The 16,292-nt window shown below is 46.1% G+C and overlaps 1 protein-coding gene across 14 annotated transcripts in view; it reads right to left on the bottom strand.

Moving 5' to 3' along the window:
* Positions 1-16,292, bottom strand: part of LOC135533097 (B-cell receptor CD22-like) — a 40,073-nt gene that overhangs the window by 15,473 nt on the left and 8,308 nt on the right. For 12 of the 14 annotated variants that reach the window (XR_010454448.1, XM_064960491.1, XM_064960493.1 and 9 more), the window contains 2 exons: positions 5,970-6,047; positions 5,337-5,684 (listed from right to left, as the gene is read on the bottom strand). Coding sequence is in view for 13 of the 14 variants with exons in the window: in XM_064960491.1 (XP_064816563.1) it covers positions 5,337-5,684; positions 5,970-6,024 (403 nt within the window). In the remaining variant the exon portion in view is untranslated. The remainder of the gene's footprint in view (positions 1-5,336; positions 5,685-5,969; positions 6,048-16,292) is intronic. The other 2 variants (XM_064960498.1, XM_064960499.1) reach the window with 2 other exon arrangements.

Below are 16,292 nucleotides of genomic sequence, written 5' to 3'. Positions count from 1 at the left end.
AATGTTACCTGTTACAGACAGAGTGACTCCACTCCAGGACTGCCAGTGTATAGAATGTTACCTGTTACAGACAGAGTGACTCCAGGACTGCCAGTATATAGAATGTTACCTGTTACAGACAGAGTGACTCCAGGACTGCCAGTGTATAGAATGTTACCTGTAACAGACAGTGACTCCAGGACTGCCAGTATATAGAATGTTACCTGTAACAGACAGTGACTCCAGGACTGCCAGGATATAGAATGTTACCTGTAACAGACAGAGTGACTCCAGGACTGCCAGTATATAGAATGTTACCTGTAACAGACAGAGTGACTCCAGGACTGCCAGTATATAGAATGTTACCTGTAACAGACAGAGTGACTCCAGGACTGCCAGTATATAGAATGTTACCTGTAACAGACAGAGTGACTCCAGGACTGCCAGTATATAGAATGTTACCTGTTACAGACAGAGTGACTCCAGGACTGCCAGTATATAGAATGTTACCTGTAACAGACAGAGTGACTCCAGGACTGCCAGTATATAGAATGTTACCTGTAACAGACAGAGTGACTCCAGGACTGCCAGTATATAGAATGTTACCTGTAACAGACAGAGTGACTCCAGGACTGCCAGTATATAGAATGTTACCTGTTACAGACAGAGTGACTCAGGACTGCCAGTATATAGAATGTTACCTGTTACAGACAGAGTGACTCCAGGACTGCCAGTATATAGAATGGTACCTGTTACAGACAGAGTGACTCCAGGACTGCCAGTGTATAGAATGTTACCTGTAACAGACAGTGACTCTAGGACTGCCAGTATATAGAATGTTACCTGTTACAGACAGAGTGACTCCAGGACTGCCAGTATATAGAATGTTACCTGTTACAGACAGAGTGACTCCAGGACTGCCAGTATATAGAATGTTACCTGTTACAGACAGAGTGAGTCCAGGACTGCCAGTGTATAGAATGTTACCTGTAACAGACAGTGACTCCAGGACTGCCAGTATATAGAATGTTACCTGTAACAGACAGTGACTCCAGGACTGCCAGTATATAGAATGTTACCTGTTACAGACAGAGTGACTCCAGGACTGCCAGTATATAGAATGTTACCTGTTACAGACAGAGTGACTCCAGGACTGCCAGTGTATAGAATGTTACCTGTAACAGACAGTGACTCCAGGACTGCCAGTATATAGAATGTTACCTGTAACAGACAGTGACTCCAGGACTGCCAGTATATATAATGTTACCTGTAACAGACAGTGACTCCAGGACTGCCAGGATATAGAATGTTACCTGTTACAGACAGAGTGACTCCAGGACTAACAGGATATAGAATGTTACCTGTTACAGACAGAGTGACTCCAGGACTAACAGGATATAGAATGTTACCTGTTATAGACAGAGTGACTCCAGGACTGCCAGTGTATAGAATGTTACCTGTAACAGACAGTGACTCTAGGACTGCCAGTATATAGAATGTTACCTGTAACAGACAGAGTGACTCCAGGACTGCCAGTATATAGAATGTTACCTGTAACAGACAGAGTGACTCCAGGACTGCCAATATATAGAATGTTACCTGTAACAGACAGAGTGACTCCAGGACTGCCAGTATATAGAATGTTACCTGTTACAGACAGAGTGACTCAAGGACTGCCAGTATATAGAATGTTACCTGTTACAGACAGAGTGACTCCAGGACTGCCAGTATATAGAATGGTACCTGTTACAGACAGAGTGACTCCAGGACTGCCAGTGTATAGAATGTTACCTGTAACAGACAGTGACTCTAGGACTGCCAGTATATAGAATGTTACCTGTTACAGACAGAGTGACTCCAGGACTGCCAGTATATAGAATGTTACCTGTTACAGACAGAGTGACTCCAGGACTGCCAGTATATAGAATGTTACCTGTTACAGACAGAGTGACTCCAGGACTGCCAGTGTATAGAATGTTACCTGTAACAGACAGTGACTCCAGGACTGCCAGTATATAGAATGTTACCTGTAACAGACAGTGACTCCAGGACTGCCAGTATATAGAATGTTACCTGTTACAGACAGAGTGACTCCAGGACTGCCAGTGTATAGAATGTTACCTGTAACAGACAGTGACTCCAGGACTGCCAGTGTATAGAATGTTACCTGTAACAGACAGTGACTCCAGGACTGCCAGTATATAGAATGTTACCTGTAACAGACAGTGACTCCAGGACTGCCAGTATATAGAATGTTACCTGTTACAGACAGAGTGACTCCAGGACTGCCAGTATATAGAATGTTACCTGTTACAGACAGAGTGACTCCAGGACTGCCAGTGTATAGAATGTTACCTGTAACAGACAGTGACTCCAGGACTGCCAGTATATAGAATGTTACCTGTAACAGACAGTGACTCCAGGACTGCCAGTATATAGAATGTTACCTGTAACAGACAGTGACTCCAGGACTGCCAGGATATAGAATGTTACCTGTTACAGACAGAGTGACTCCAGGACTAACAGGATATAGAATGTTACCTGTTACAGACAGAGTGACTCCAGGACTAACAGGATATAGAATGTTACCTGTTACAGACAGAGTGACTCCAGGACTGCCAGTATATAGAATGTTACCTGTAACAGACAGAGTGACTCCAGGACTGCCAGTATATAGAATGTTACCTGTAACAGACAGAGTGACTCCAGGACTGCCAGTATATAGAATGTTACCTGTAACAGACAGAGTGACTCCAGGACTGCCAATATATAGAATGTTACCTGTAACAGACAGAGTGACTCCAGGACTGCCAGTATATAGAATGTTACCTGTTACAGACAGAGTGACTCAAGGACTGCCAGTATATAGAATGTTACCTGTTACAGACAGAGTGACTCCAGGACTGCCAGTATATAGAATGTTACCTGTTACAGACAGAGTGACTCCAGGACTGCCAGTGTATAGAATGTTACCTGTAACAGACAGTGACTCCAGGACTGCCAGTATATAGAATGTTACCTGTTACAGACAGAGTGACTCCAGGACTGCCAGTATATAGAATGTTACCTGTTACAGACAGAGTGACTCCAGGACTGCCAGTATATAGAATGTTACCTGTTACAGACAGAGTGACTCCAGGACTGCCAGTGTATAGAATGTTACCTGTAACAGACAGTGACTCCAGGACTGCCAGTATATAGAATGTTACCTGTAACAGACAGTGACTCCAGGACTGCCAGTATATAGAATGTTACCTGTTACAGACAGAGTGACTCCAGGACTGCCAGTATATAGAATGTTACCTGTTACAGACAGAGTGACTCCAGGACTGCCAGTGTATAGAATGTTACCTGTAACAGACAGTGACTCCAGGACTGCCAGTATATAGAATGTTACCTGTAACAGACAGTGACTCCAGGACTGCCAGTATATAGAATGTTACCTGTAACAGACAGAGTGACTCCAGGACTGCCAGGATATAGAATGTTACCTGTTACAGACAGAGTGACTCCAGGACTAACAGGATATAGAATGTTACCTGTTACAGACAGAGTGACTCCAGGACTGCCAGTATATAGAATGTTACCTGTTACAGACAGAGTGACTCCAGGACTAACAGGATATAGAATGTTACCTGTTATAGACAGAGTGACTCCAGGACTGCCAGTGTATAGAATGTTACCTGTAACAGACAGTGACTCTAGGACTGCCAGTATATAGAATGTTACCTGTTACAGACAGAGTGACTCCAGGACTGCCAGTATATAGAATGTTACCTGTAACAGACAGAGTGACTCCAGGACTGCCAGTATATAGAATGTTACCTGTTACAGACAGAGTGACTCCAGGACTGCCAGTGTATAGAATGTTACCTGTAACAGACAGAGTGACTCCAGGACTGCCAGTATATAGAATGTTACCTGTAACAGACAGAGTGACTCCAGGACTGCCAGTATATAGAATGTTACCTGTAACAGACAGAGTGACTCCAGGACTGCCAGTATATAGAATGTTACCTGTTACAGACAGAGTGACTCCAGGACTGCCAGTATATAGAATGTTACCTGTAACAGACAGAGTGACTCCAGGACTGCCAGTATATAGAATGTTACCTGTAACAGACAGTGACTCCAGGACTGCCAGTATATAGAATGTTACCTGTAACAGACAGTGACTCCAGGACTGCCAGGATATAGAATGTTACCTGTTACAGACAGAGTGACTCCAGGACTAACAGGATATAGAATGTTATCTGTTATAGACAGAGTGACTCCAGGACTGCCAGTATATAGAATGTTACCTGTTACAGACAGAGTGACTCCAGGACTGCCAGTATATAGAATGTTACCTGTAACAGACAGAGTGACTCCAGGACTGCCAGTATATAGAATGTTACCTGTAACAGACAGAGTGACTCCAGGACTAACAGGATATAGAATGTTACCTGTTACAGACAGAGTGACTCCAGGACTGCCAGTATATAGAATGTTACCTGTTACAGACAGAGTGACTCCAGGACTGCCAGTATATAGAATGTTACCTGTAACAGACAGAGTGACTCCAGGACTGCCAGTATATAGAATGTTACCTGTTACAGACAGAGTGACTCCAGGACTGCCAGTATATAGAATGTTACCTGTAACAGACAGAGTGACTCCAGGACTGCCAGTATATAGAATGTTACCTGTTACAGACAGAGTGACTCCAGGACTGCCAGTATATAGAATGTTACCTGTAACAGACAGAGTGACTCCAGGACTGCCAGTATATAGAATGTTACCTGTAACAGACAGAGTGACTCCAGGACTGCCAGTATATAGAATGTTACCTGTAACAGACAGAGTGACTCCAGGACTGCCAGTATATAGAATGTTACCTGTAACAGACAGAGTGACTCCAGGACTAACAGGATATAGAATGTTACCTGTAACAGACAGAGTGACTCCAGGACTGCCAGTATATAGAATGTTACCTGTAACAGACAGAGTGACTCCAGGACTGCCAGTATATAGAATGTTACCTGTAACAGACAGAGTGACTCCAGGACTGCCAGTATATAGAATGTTACCTGTAACAGACAGAGTGACTCCAGGACTGCCAGGATATAGAATGTTACCTGTAACAGACAGAGTGACTCCAGGACTAACAGGATATAGAATGTTACCTGTAACAGACAGAGTGACTCCAGGACTAACAGGATATAGAATGTTACCTGTAACAGACAGAGTGACTCCAGGACTAACAGGATATAGAATGTTACCTGTAACAGACAGAGTGACTCCAGGACTAACAGGATATAGAATGTTACCTGTAACAGACAGAGTGACTCCAGGACTAACAGGATATAGAATGTTACCTGTAACAGACAGAGTGACTCCAGGACTAACAGGATATCTCCCTCTGGTCTGATCTGTTATAAAGCTGAACATGTACGTAGCTGAGTCACTCTCTCTCAGGTCTGTGATTGTCAGGGTGTGTCCATTCATCTTATCACTACGGTACGTCACACGTCCTTTGTAGTCTGGGTCACCACTCAGACTCACAGGCTTCCCCTCAGCATTATTTGTTATGAACCAGAAGGTTGTTGTGATGATATAACCTCTGGGATATGTGTAAGAGCAGGACATCTCCACTGATGACCCCTTCAAGGTACAGATACTCTGAGTGGTGTATGTAACACTCCAGCCATTCTGACTCAGTACCACTGAAACACAGTTAGACATCACAAGGACGTTACATTAAGTTCAAGGTCTTGTGACTCACACTAACACTTTGTTCCATAGTTACTGAGTTGAGACATTGATACTCTTTGGTTGAGTGTGAATGGAAACCACAGATAAGCTTCACTCAGTGAGGTGAGAAAGGTAACTGTTTAAAGTGAAGTGGAGACGCCAAATGTGTCGACAGTAGAACATAAAAATGGTTATGCTTTTAGAAATATCTGTAGATCGATAAACAAGGCAACTTAAAGATAAGAATGAGACCATACCTGCCACAGACCAGAGAAAGACCACCAACACACTTCCTGCTGTTCTCAAGGCCATTGTTGCATCTCCCACCCTGCAGGCTTAGACACATAAACATCAACTCAATCTATAGATAGTGAATAACTCCACCTGATACATTGAAGTAGAAACTGTAAATGGGGTCCAGGGCCTCATTACTGAAAATGAACCAGGCTCATATTGTGTTGTGTTGTGCTACATGGTTGTCTATGTGAATACTGTCTGTTTGTAATGTGTGTGATGTGTTGCATGTCTGTCTACATCTGTCTATTTAAGATGACATGATGTATGATGCAAAACAATGTCCTAATGGATACAATAAAGTCATCATCATCAACAACAACAACAATAATTGCTTATCGAACAGATCTTTTTTTCTGTCAACATATTTCTACATTGATCGTTCTGAAGCTGTTTTAGTCTCAGAACCACAAATATAGGAGGACAAATGTTCCATCTTTTACGGTCCGTCAAGCTGTACAGCAGCCTAAAGACTGACCACCAGGTTGAATGATAGCTGCTATCACCAAGCTGTACAGCAGCCTAAAGACTGACCACCAGGTTGAATGATAGCTGCTATCACCAAGTTGTACAGCAGCCTAAAGACTGACCACCAGGTTGAATGATAGCTGCTATCACCAAGCTGTACAGCAGCCTAAAGACTGACCACCAGGTTGAATGATAGCTGCTATCACCAAGCTGTACAGCAGCCTAAAGACTGACCACCAGGTTGAATGATAGCTGCTATCACCAAGCTGTACAGCAGCCTAAAGACTGACCACCAGGTTGAATGATAGCTGCTATCACCAAGCTGTACAGCAGCATAAAGACTGACCACCAGGTTGAATGATAGCTGCTATCACCAAGCTGTACAGCAGCCTAAAGACTGACCACCAGGTTGAATGATAACTGTTATCACCAAGCTGTGAGGATAAACAGCAAGTGACACACACACACACTTATTTTTAAGGTTGGTAGCTCATCTTCAATATTGCAGATAGATTGTGGCTTCAATCAATGTAATTGTCTGAATCTTTCCAATTCCCTATTTATAATTTTTGTAAATATATACAATATATATCAAATATAAATATATATATACATTATATTTAATATATATACAGTATACATCATATATGTCATATAAACTCAGCAAAAAAGAAAAGTCCCTTTTTCAGGACCCTGTCTTTGAAAGATAGTTTGTAAAAATGCAAATAACTTCACAGATCTTCATTGTTTCCTATGCGTGTTCAATGAACCATAAACAATTAATCAACATGCACCTGCGGAACGGTCGTTAAGACACTAACATCTTACATACTATCGGCAATTAAAGTCACAGTTATGAAAACTTAGGACACGAAAGAGGCATTTCTACTGACTCTGAAAAACACCAAAAGAAAGATGCCCAGGGTCCCTGCTCATCCTCGTGAACTTGCCTTAGGCATGCTGCAAGGAGGCATGAGGACTGCAGATGTAGCCAGGGCAATGAATTGCAATGTCCGTACTGTGAGACGCCTAAGACAACGCTACAGGAAGACAGGATGGACAGCTGATCATCCTCGCAGCGGCAGACCATGTGTAACAACACCTGCACAGGATTGGTACAACCGAACATCACACCTGCAGGACAGGTAAAGGATGGCAACAACAACTGCCCGAGTAACACCAGGAATGAACAATCACTCCATCAGTGCTCAGACTGTCCGCAAGAGGCTGAGAGAGGCTGGACTGAGGGCTTGTAGGCCTGTTGTAAGGCAGGTCCTCACCAGCCATCACCAGCAACAACGTCGCCTATGGGCACAAACCCACCGTCGCTGGACCAAACAGGACTGGCAAAAAGAGCTCTTCACTGACGAGTAGCGGTTTTGTATCAACAGGGTTGATGGTCGCATTCGCGTTCATCGTCAAAGGAATGAGCGTTACACCGAGGCCTGTACTCTGGAGCGGAATCGATTTGGAGGTGGAGGGTCCGTCATGGTCTGGGGAGGTATGTCACAGCATCATTGGACTGAGCTTGTTGTCATTGCAGGCAATCTCAACGCTGTGCGTTTCAGGGAAGACATCCTCCTCCCTCATGTGGTACCTTTCCTGCAGGCTCGTCCTGATATGACCCTCAAGCATGACTATGCCACCAGCCATACTGCTCTTTTTTTGTGTGATTTACTGCAAGACAGGAATGTCAGTGTTCTGCCATGGCCAGCGAAGAGCCCGGATCCCAATGCCAATGAGCACGTCGGGGACCTGTTGGTTTGGAGGGTGAGGGCTAGGGCCATTCCACCCAGAAATGTCTGGGAACTTGCAGGTGCCTTGGTGAAAGAGAGAGGTAACATCTTACAGCATCATCTGGCCAATCTGGTGCAGTCCATGTGGAGGAGATGCACTGCAGTACTTAATGCAGCTGGTGGCCACACCAGATACTGACTGTTACTTTTGATTTTGACCCCCGTTTGTTCAGGGACACATTATTCCCTTTCTGTTAGTCACATGTCTGTGGAACTTGGTCAGTTCAGTTTATGTCTCAGTTGTTGATTCTTGTTATCTTAATAGAAATATTTAGACATGTTAAGTTTTTATATATTTTTTGTAAATATATTTTCCACCCAGTGATCATGCTGCTGCTCCCCCTATGGTCATTCCACCCCACCCCCTCTACAGTCTTTACTCTTCCTCCACCCCAATGGTCATTATTCATCACTGCCAGAGTTATTATCTATATAGTGCTAGTTCTACTTCTATTGTTTTCATTACTATTTTTCAACATTTTATTTCACTAGTCCTGCATATTGGAGCTCCAAGCCTAAGATTATCACTGTACCCTGCAATTGCACCTGCAAACCTGTGCATGTGACTATTAAACAATCTGAATCTTAATTATTTTCCCCTAAGCCTACCTCCCCTTGTAACGGCGTTCTTCGTTTGTCGAAAGAGAGTCGGACCGAAATGCAGCGTGTTGGTTACTCATGTATCTTAATGAAACAAATGACGATTACATTAAAATACTGAGACAAATACAAAACGGAACGTGAAACCTAAGTACAGCCTATCTGGTGAAACTACACAGAGACGGGAACAATCACCCACGAAGTACACAGTGAAACCCAGGCTACCTAAATACGGTTCCCCATCAGAGACAACAAGAATCACCTGACTCTGATTGAGAACCGCCTCAGGCAGCCAAACCTAAACTAAACACACCCCTAATCAACCACAATCCCAATGCCTACAAAAACGCAAATACGACAACACAATAACATAAACCCATGTCACACCCTGGCCTGACCAACTAATTAACTAAAACACAAAATACTAAGACCAAGGCGTGACACCCCTGTCAGGACCCGGTTACGATCCCGGGTCTCCGGAGTGAGAAACAGTCACTTAACCAACTGAGCCACGAATAGTCGGCAGAACCCAGAAGATGAGGCAGACACAGCAGTACTTGAGATGGTGTATTTAATAAAGTAAAAAGTGAAGTCCTTCAGGAAAACATGTAACTCCACAACCTCAAAAGGAATTCCACAAGAACAAGGTAATCCACAAGGTAATCCTCCAAGACAAAAAGGTAAATCCACAAGGTGGTAGGTATAGCATAAAGAGCCTCAAAAGATACTCAAAAATAAATAAACAAGAACAAAAAACAGAATTCCACAAGAGCGTCCACCGGGATCAACAAGAGTTCACAGAATACTAGGGCTGGGTGCTAACATACATACATAGAGCAAAGAACTGAGGGAAACCTAGCGTTTAAATACAATCAGGGGAAACGAGGCACAGGTGCAAATAATAATGGGGATCAAGGGAAAGCAAAAGGTCAAAAAGCACAATGGGGGCATCTAGTGACCAAAAACCGGAACAACCCTGGCCAAATCCTGACAGAATTCCCCCCCTAGGAACGGCTCCTGACGTTCCTACCAGCTCTCTCGGGGTGGAGGGCCCTGAACTGACGAATGAGGTCAGGGTCCAGTATGTCTTTGGCAGGAACCCAGGAGCGCTCCTCGGGACCGTAGCCTTCCCAGTCCACCAGATACTGCCAGGACCGCTGCACCCGGCGGGAATCCAGTATCCGATGGACGGTATAAGCCGGCTGGCCTCCAATGACACGAGGCGGAGGGGGAGGTCTGTCTGCCGGGACAAGGGGAGAAAAAACAACAGGTTTTAATAAGGAAATGTGAAACGTGGGATTAATCTTAAGGGATCTGGGTAAGTGTAGGCGATAAGAAACTGGGTTAACTCTCCTGGCAACCTTAAAGGGACCGATGTATCTTTGGGACAGCTTGCGAGACTCCACCCGTAGTGGTAAGTCTCTTGTGGAGAGCCAGACTCTCTGGCCGGGGCGCAGGGTAGGCCCGGGACGGCGACGTCTGTTGGCTTGTTGTTGGTACCTCTGTGAGGAACGCATAAGATTAAGACGGGTCTTCCTCCACATAAGCCGACAGCGTCTGACGAACTTCAAGGCTGAAGGCACTCTGACTTCTGCCTCCTGGTCCGGGAACAATGGAGGGGCATAGCCAAACTGACACTCGTGCGGGGACATACCAGTGGAGGGAGGAGCGCAAGGTGTTGTGCGCGTATTCGGCCCAAACAATAAAGGACGACCATGTGGACGGGTTGTTACGAGTCATACATCGGAGGGTGGTTTCCAGCTCTTGATTCATCCTCTCTGTTTGGCCGTTGGACTCCGGATGGTACCCTGAAGATAGACTGGCAGAAGCCCCCATGAGTTGGCAGAAGGCCTTCCAAAACCTTGAGGCGAACTGGGGACCTCTGTCAGAAACCATATCTTGAGGAATGCCGAAGACTCGAAACACATGATTAATTACCAACTCAGCCGTTTCCTTGGCAGAAGGTAACTTAGTCAGAGGGACGAACCTGGCCGCCTTTGAAAACCTGTCGATTATGACTAGGATAGTAGTATTGCCATGGGATGGAGGAAGGCCAGTAATAAAGTCCAATGAGATATGGGACCAGGGTCTGTGGGGAACAGGTAAAGGGTGAAGGAGTCCTTGAGGGCGGAGGTGAGAAGATTTGCCCTGGCAGCACACGGGGCAGGCATTGACGAAAGTGGCAACGTCTTCTCTTATGGTAGGCCACCAGAACTTACGCTGGACGAACTCCAAGGTGCGACCTACGCCCGGGTGACAGGTGAGGCGAGAGGAGTGCCCCCACAGAAGGACCTGAGTCCTCACTGCCTTGGGGACAAACAACCGATTGGCAGGACCTCCTTTCGGGTCCGGTTCGATAGCTTGAGCTCGTCTAACGGTATCCTCAACTTGCCACGAGATCGGAGCGACGATCTTAGCAGCAGGAAGGACAGGCATGTCCGTGTCATCTCGAATGGCAGGAGCGTAGACTCGGGACAGGGCATCCGGTTTGAGATTCTTCGACCCGGGCCGATAGGTGAGGATAAACTGGAATCGACTGAAGAAGAGAGACCATCTAGCTTGTCTAGAGTTCAATCGCTTCGCCTGCTGGATATACTCCAGATTTTTGTGGTCCGTAAGCACTTGAAACGGGTGAGAAGCCCCCTCGAGCCAGTGTCTCCATTCCTTCAATGCCATCTTAACCGCTAGGAGTTCACGATCCCCACATCGTAGTTCCTCTCAGCCGGGGTAAGCCGGTGTGAGAAGAAAGCGCACGGATGAAGCTTCTTGTCTTCACCCCTCTGAGACAGGACAGCTCCAACACCAACCTCTGATGCGTCTACCTCCACCACAAACGGTTCATCCGTAGTCGGTAGTATCAGGATGGGAGCAGAGAGGACGCGCTGCTTGAGTCCTTGGAAGGCCGTCTCAGCTTCTCTTCCCCACAAAAACCTTGCATTTCCACCCTTGGTTAAAGCTGAGAGAGGGGCTGCCACCAAGCTGAAGTTCTTGATGAACTTGCGGTAAAAGTTTGTGAAGCCCAGGAAACGCTGAACTCACTTAATGGATTTGGGAGTGGGCCAATCCGCTACCGCCCCTACCTTCCTGGGGTCCATTTGGACTCGACCGGGTTCCACTACAAATCCCAGGAATTGTACTCGGGATGAATGGAATTCACATTTTTCCGGCTTAACGTACAGATGGCTGTCTAGGAGGCGTTTGAGTACTTGTCTGACATGCTTTGTGTGTTCTTGAAGGGAGCTCGAAAAGATGAGGATGTCATCCAAGTAAACGAACACAAATATGTTAAGCATATCCCTAAGCACATCGTTTATGAGCGCTTGGAACACCGCTGGGGCGTTGGTCAGGCCGAAGGGCATCACCAAGTATTCATAGTGACCAGTAGGCGTGTTGAAAGCGGTCTTCCACTCGTCACCAGGTCTGATCCGCACAAGATGGTATGCGTTCCGCAGGTCAAGCTTAGTGAAAACAACTGCTTCCTGGAGCAGCTCGAAGGCTGTGGCCATAAGGGGTAGCGGGTAACGGTTACGGACGGTTATGGCATTGAGTCCCCGGTAGTCGATGCAAGGACGTAATCCACCGTCTTTCTTGGCCACAAAGAAAAACCCTGCTCCCGCCGGGGAGGTGGATGGATGCATGAGGCCTGCTTCCAGAGCGTCCTTGATGTAGGTATCCATAGCAGCTCGTTCGGGTTGAGATAGGGAAAAGATCCGACCCCTGGGGGGGCAAGTGCCCGGAAACAGGTCGATGGGGCAATCGTAAGGTCTATGGGGTGGTAGCATGGTGGCCCTCTGTTTGCTAAACACCAGTTTGAGGTCATGGTAACACTCGGGAACTCGGGTCAGGTCGATGGATTCTAAAGACTCGGGAGTAGAACTCGGGGAATTCGGGAAAATACAAGTAGCTTGGCACGTAGGACCCCACTGCTTGATAGTGCCCACAGACCAGTCGATGTGAGGGTTATGGCTGTGAAGCCAGGGGTATCCAAGGACGAGAGGGAACTCGGAACAGGAGATCAAATGAAAGTTCATCAATTCCTGGTGTTGTGAAACTGAAAGTCGCAAGGAGGTAGTGACATGAGTGACAAGTCCAGATCCCAAAGGGCTTCCATCCAATGTAGTAACCCTCATGGGGTCACTTAGAGGTTCAGAGGGAACGCCATTCTCCTTCGCCCAGACACCATCCATGAAGTTACCTGCGGCTCCAGAGTCTACCAAGGCTTGAAGGTGAAGCTTGTGGTTGTCCCAGCAAAGGGTGACTGGAATGAGCAGACGGGAGTTGGACGGATGGGAGGAGGTTATGTTTCCCATTACAGTTCCCCCCAGTCTGTACGGGACAGAGCGTTTCCCTGGAGCCCGGGACACGTGGAACGGAAATGGCCCGGTTTGCTGCAATATAGACAGCGTCGCTCCCTCATCCGGCGGTCTCTCTCAGCCTGGGAGATGCGTCCAATCTGCATGGGTTCCGGTGGAGCCAGCGAGGATAAAGGTGGGGACTCGGAGCTGGGACTGATAGGAGCTAGAGGTCTACGGTTGAGTTCTCTCTCTCTCTCTCTCAGACGCTGGTCAATGCGTGAGGCCAAATTGATCAGGGACTCGAGATTGTCCGGTGGTTCCCGAGTGGCCAGTTCATCTTGGATAGTGTCGGAAAGGCCTTTCAGAAAGCACACCGTGAGCGCCTCGTTGTTCCAGCCACTCGCTGCTGCCACCGTGCGGAACTGGATGGCATAGTCCGTCACGCTGCGCCGACCTTGGTGGAGAGTCAGGAGCTGTTTGGCTGAGTCAGGACCACTGCTTAGGCCTTGAAACACTCGTTTGAATTCCTCAGCAAAGGCAGAGTAGCTGGCACAGCAGGAACTATGGGCATCCCACACAGCAGTAGCCCAGGCCAGGGCTTTTTCCGACAGCAGGGTGATGATATATGCGATCTTAGACAAGTCGGTGGGAAAAGACGAGGGTTGCAGCTCGAAGGAGAGAGAACATTGGGTGAGAAACCCTTTACAAGCACTTGGATCACCTGAGAACTGTTGGGGAGGTGGAAGACAAGGTTCAGCCAGGGGGTTAACTGCCATGGGTACGTAAATCTGAGGTACTGGGACGGGAACTGTTGCCGGGGTAAGTCGATCAGATATCTGCTTTATGGAAGTCAGCATCTCCGACAGAAGATGAGAATGTCTAGCCATTAAGGCCTCTTGCTGAACCAGGGCGGCTTCGTGGCGTTGGACAGTCTCCTGGTGGTGGGACAGCATGGCAACAAGGTCCTGGGAACTGGCTGCCTCTGGGTTCATTTTTGGCTCTGTGTTTCTGTCAGGACCCGGTTACGAACCCGGGTCTCCGGAGTGAGAAACAGTCACTTAACCAACTGAGCCACGAATAGTCGCCAGAACCCAGAAGATGAGGCAGACACAGCAGTACTTGAGACGGTGTATTTAATAAAGTAAAAAGTGAAGTCCTTCAGGAAAACATGTAACTCCACAACCTCAAAAGGAATTCCACAAGAACAAGGTAATCCACAAGGTAATCCTCCAAGACAAAAAGGTAAATCCACAAGGTGGTAGGTATAGCATAAAGAGCCTCAAAAGATACTCAAAAATAAATAAACAAGAACAAAAAACAGAATTCCACAAGACCGTCCACCGGGATCAACAAGAGTTCACAGAATACTAGGGCTGGGTGCTAACATACAAACACAGAGCAAAGAACTGAGGGAAACTAAGGGTTTAAATACAATCAAGGGAAACGAGGCACAGGTGCAAATAATAATGGGGATCAAGGGAAAGCAAAAGGTCAAAAAGCACAATGGGGGCATCTAGTGACCAAAAACCGGAACAACCCTGGCCAAATCCTGACAACCCCTCCTCTAATTGGAGTAAACTAATGACAATCACAGACAAAATGTTGTGTTTCTGTCCTGGACCAAAACAGTCCAGGACAGTAATATGTTTTACCGAACCACTAACCCTAATCTTAACCAATAAACCTAACTCTTATTCCTAATCTCAACCAAAAATAGCCTTGTTACTTGTGGGGACCTGTGAAATGCACCCACTTGTCCAACTTTGTTTTACAGTCCTTGTCAGGACTTCTGGTCCACACAAGGATAGCAAAACCACACACACACACACACTCACGCACGCACGCACGCATGCACGCACACACACACACACACACACACACACACACACACACACACACACACACACACACACACACACACACACACACACACACACACACACACACACACGGCTATACTTTGACTGTGGTTTAGGACTGCATTATTCTATGTATGGTGGGGTCTCTTGTGAATAGGTAGCATTTCAGTGTAAATTGAAATATATGTCTTATGTTGAGCAGTGGACCTACATTTTTAAAACAGGCAAAATGTGACTAAATCCCATCACCCCTCATCAGCTGCATCATAGTGCTACTGAAGGTTCCAGTGTTCTAGACAAGAGCTCCTCCTACTGGCATCTCAACATTACTGCAGCCTCCTCTCTTCAAACGATGTCCTTATACATTTGGGCAGTAATATAATGCCACGGTGATATTCTGTTACACTGGATGTGTCCCAAATGGCACCCTATGTGCCCTGGTTAAAAGTAGTACACTGTTTAGGGAATAGGGTGCCATTTGGGACACACCCACTGTTGGCCATTGTGTTTAGTACTGGTACCTAATAATAATGTCCTCAATAATGTTGGGTCAATAACAACATAATAAACTAATGAAACACAACACTGGCTAGTACTTGACCAAGTCGCATTTAAGCACACAAACACTGATGTCTATAGTAGTATTAGCTATCATATTCTGTTACACTGTTGGCCCTTATGTACAGCAGATGAGGCTGGTGATAGAAGGAGATGGTGCAGCAGTGGACTATTTTGTGTTTTTTATGCTCGTCTTAACTTTTTTAGTTCTTAATGTTAGTTCTTAATGTCTCTGCCATCATTTCCTATGGCCGAAACAACTTCTAAACATCAGCACAGTGATCACTAAACTTGATTTGGATGAACATTTCTACTTCAACGGGTCTGCAACTTTGGACATTCTGCTTACTCCGGACCAGACCCTGATCCCCGGCAACAGAGAGTCAAGAGAGCAGGCATCCTGACGAGATTACGTCGGTCATCAAATAGACCCCCAAATAGACCGACAAACTGGAAGAGCTCGAGACTATCCTGTCAACAGGACCTGAATAACTGTAATATATGTTTCTCAGAGTCGTGGCAGAACGAGGACATGGATATACATCTTGTTGATTTGTCTACACTCTTAGAAAACAAATGGTGCTATTTAGAACCTTAGAGGGTTATTTGGCTCTCCCCATAGGATAACACTTTGAAGAACCCTTTATCTTTCCAGGTAGAACATTTTTGGATTCCATGTAGAACACTTTCCACAGAGGGTTCTACATGGA

The sequence above is a fragment of the Oncorhynchus masou genome, unplaced genomic scaffold (assembly GCF_036934945.1).
Source record: "Oncorhynchus masou masou isolate Uvic2021 unplaced genomic scaffold, UVic_Omas_1.1 unplaced_scaffold_2215, whole genome shotgun sequence".
Taxonomy (NCBI): Eukaryota; Metazoa; Chordata; class Actinopteri; order Salmoniformes; family Salmonidae; genus Oncorhynchus; species Oncorhynchus masou.
The sequence above is the reverse complement of the archived record's forward strand: the minus strand, read 5'-3'. Positions and strand labels throughout refer to the sequence as shown.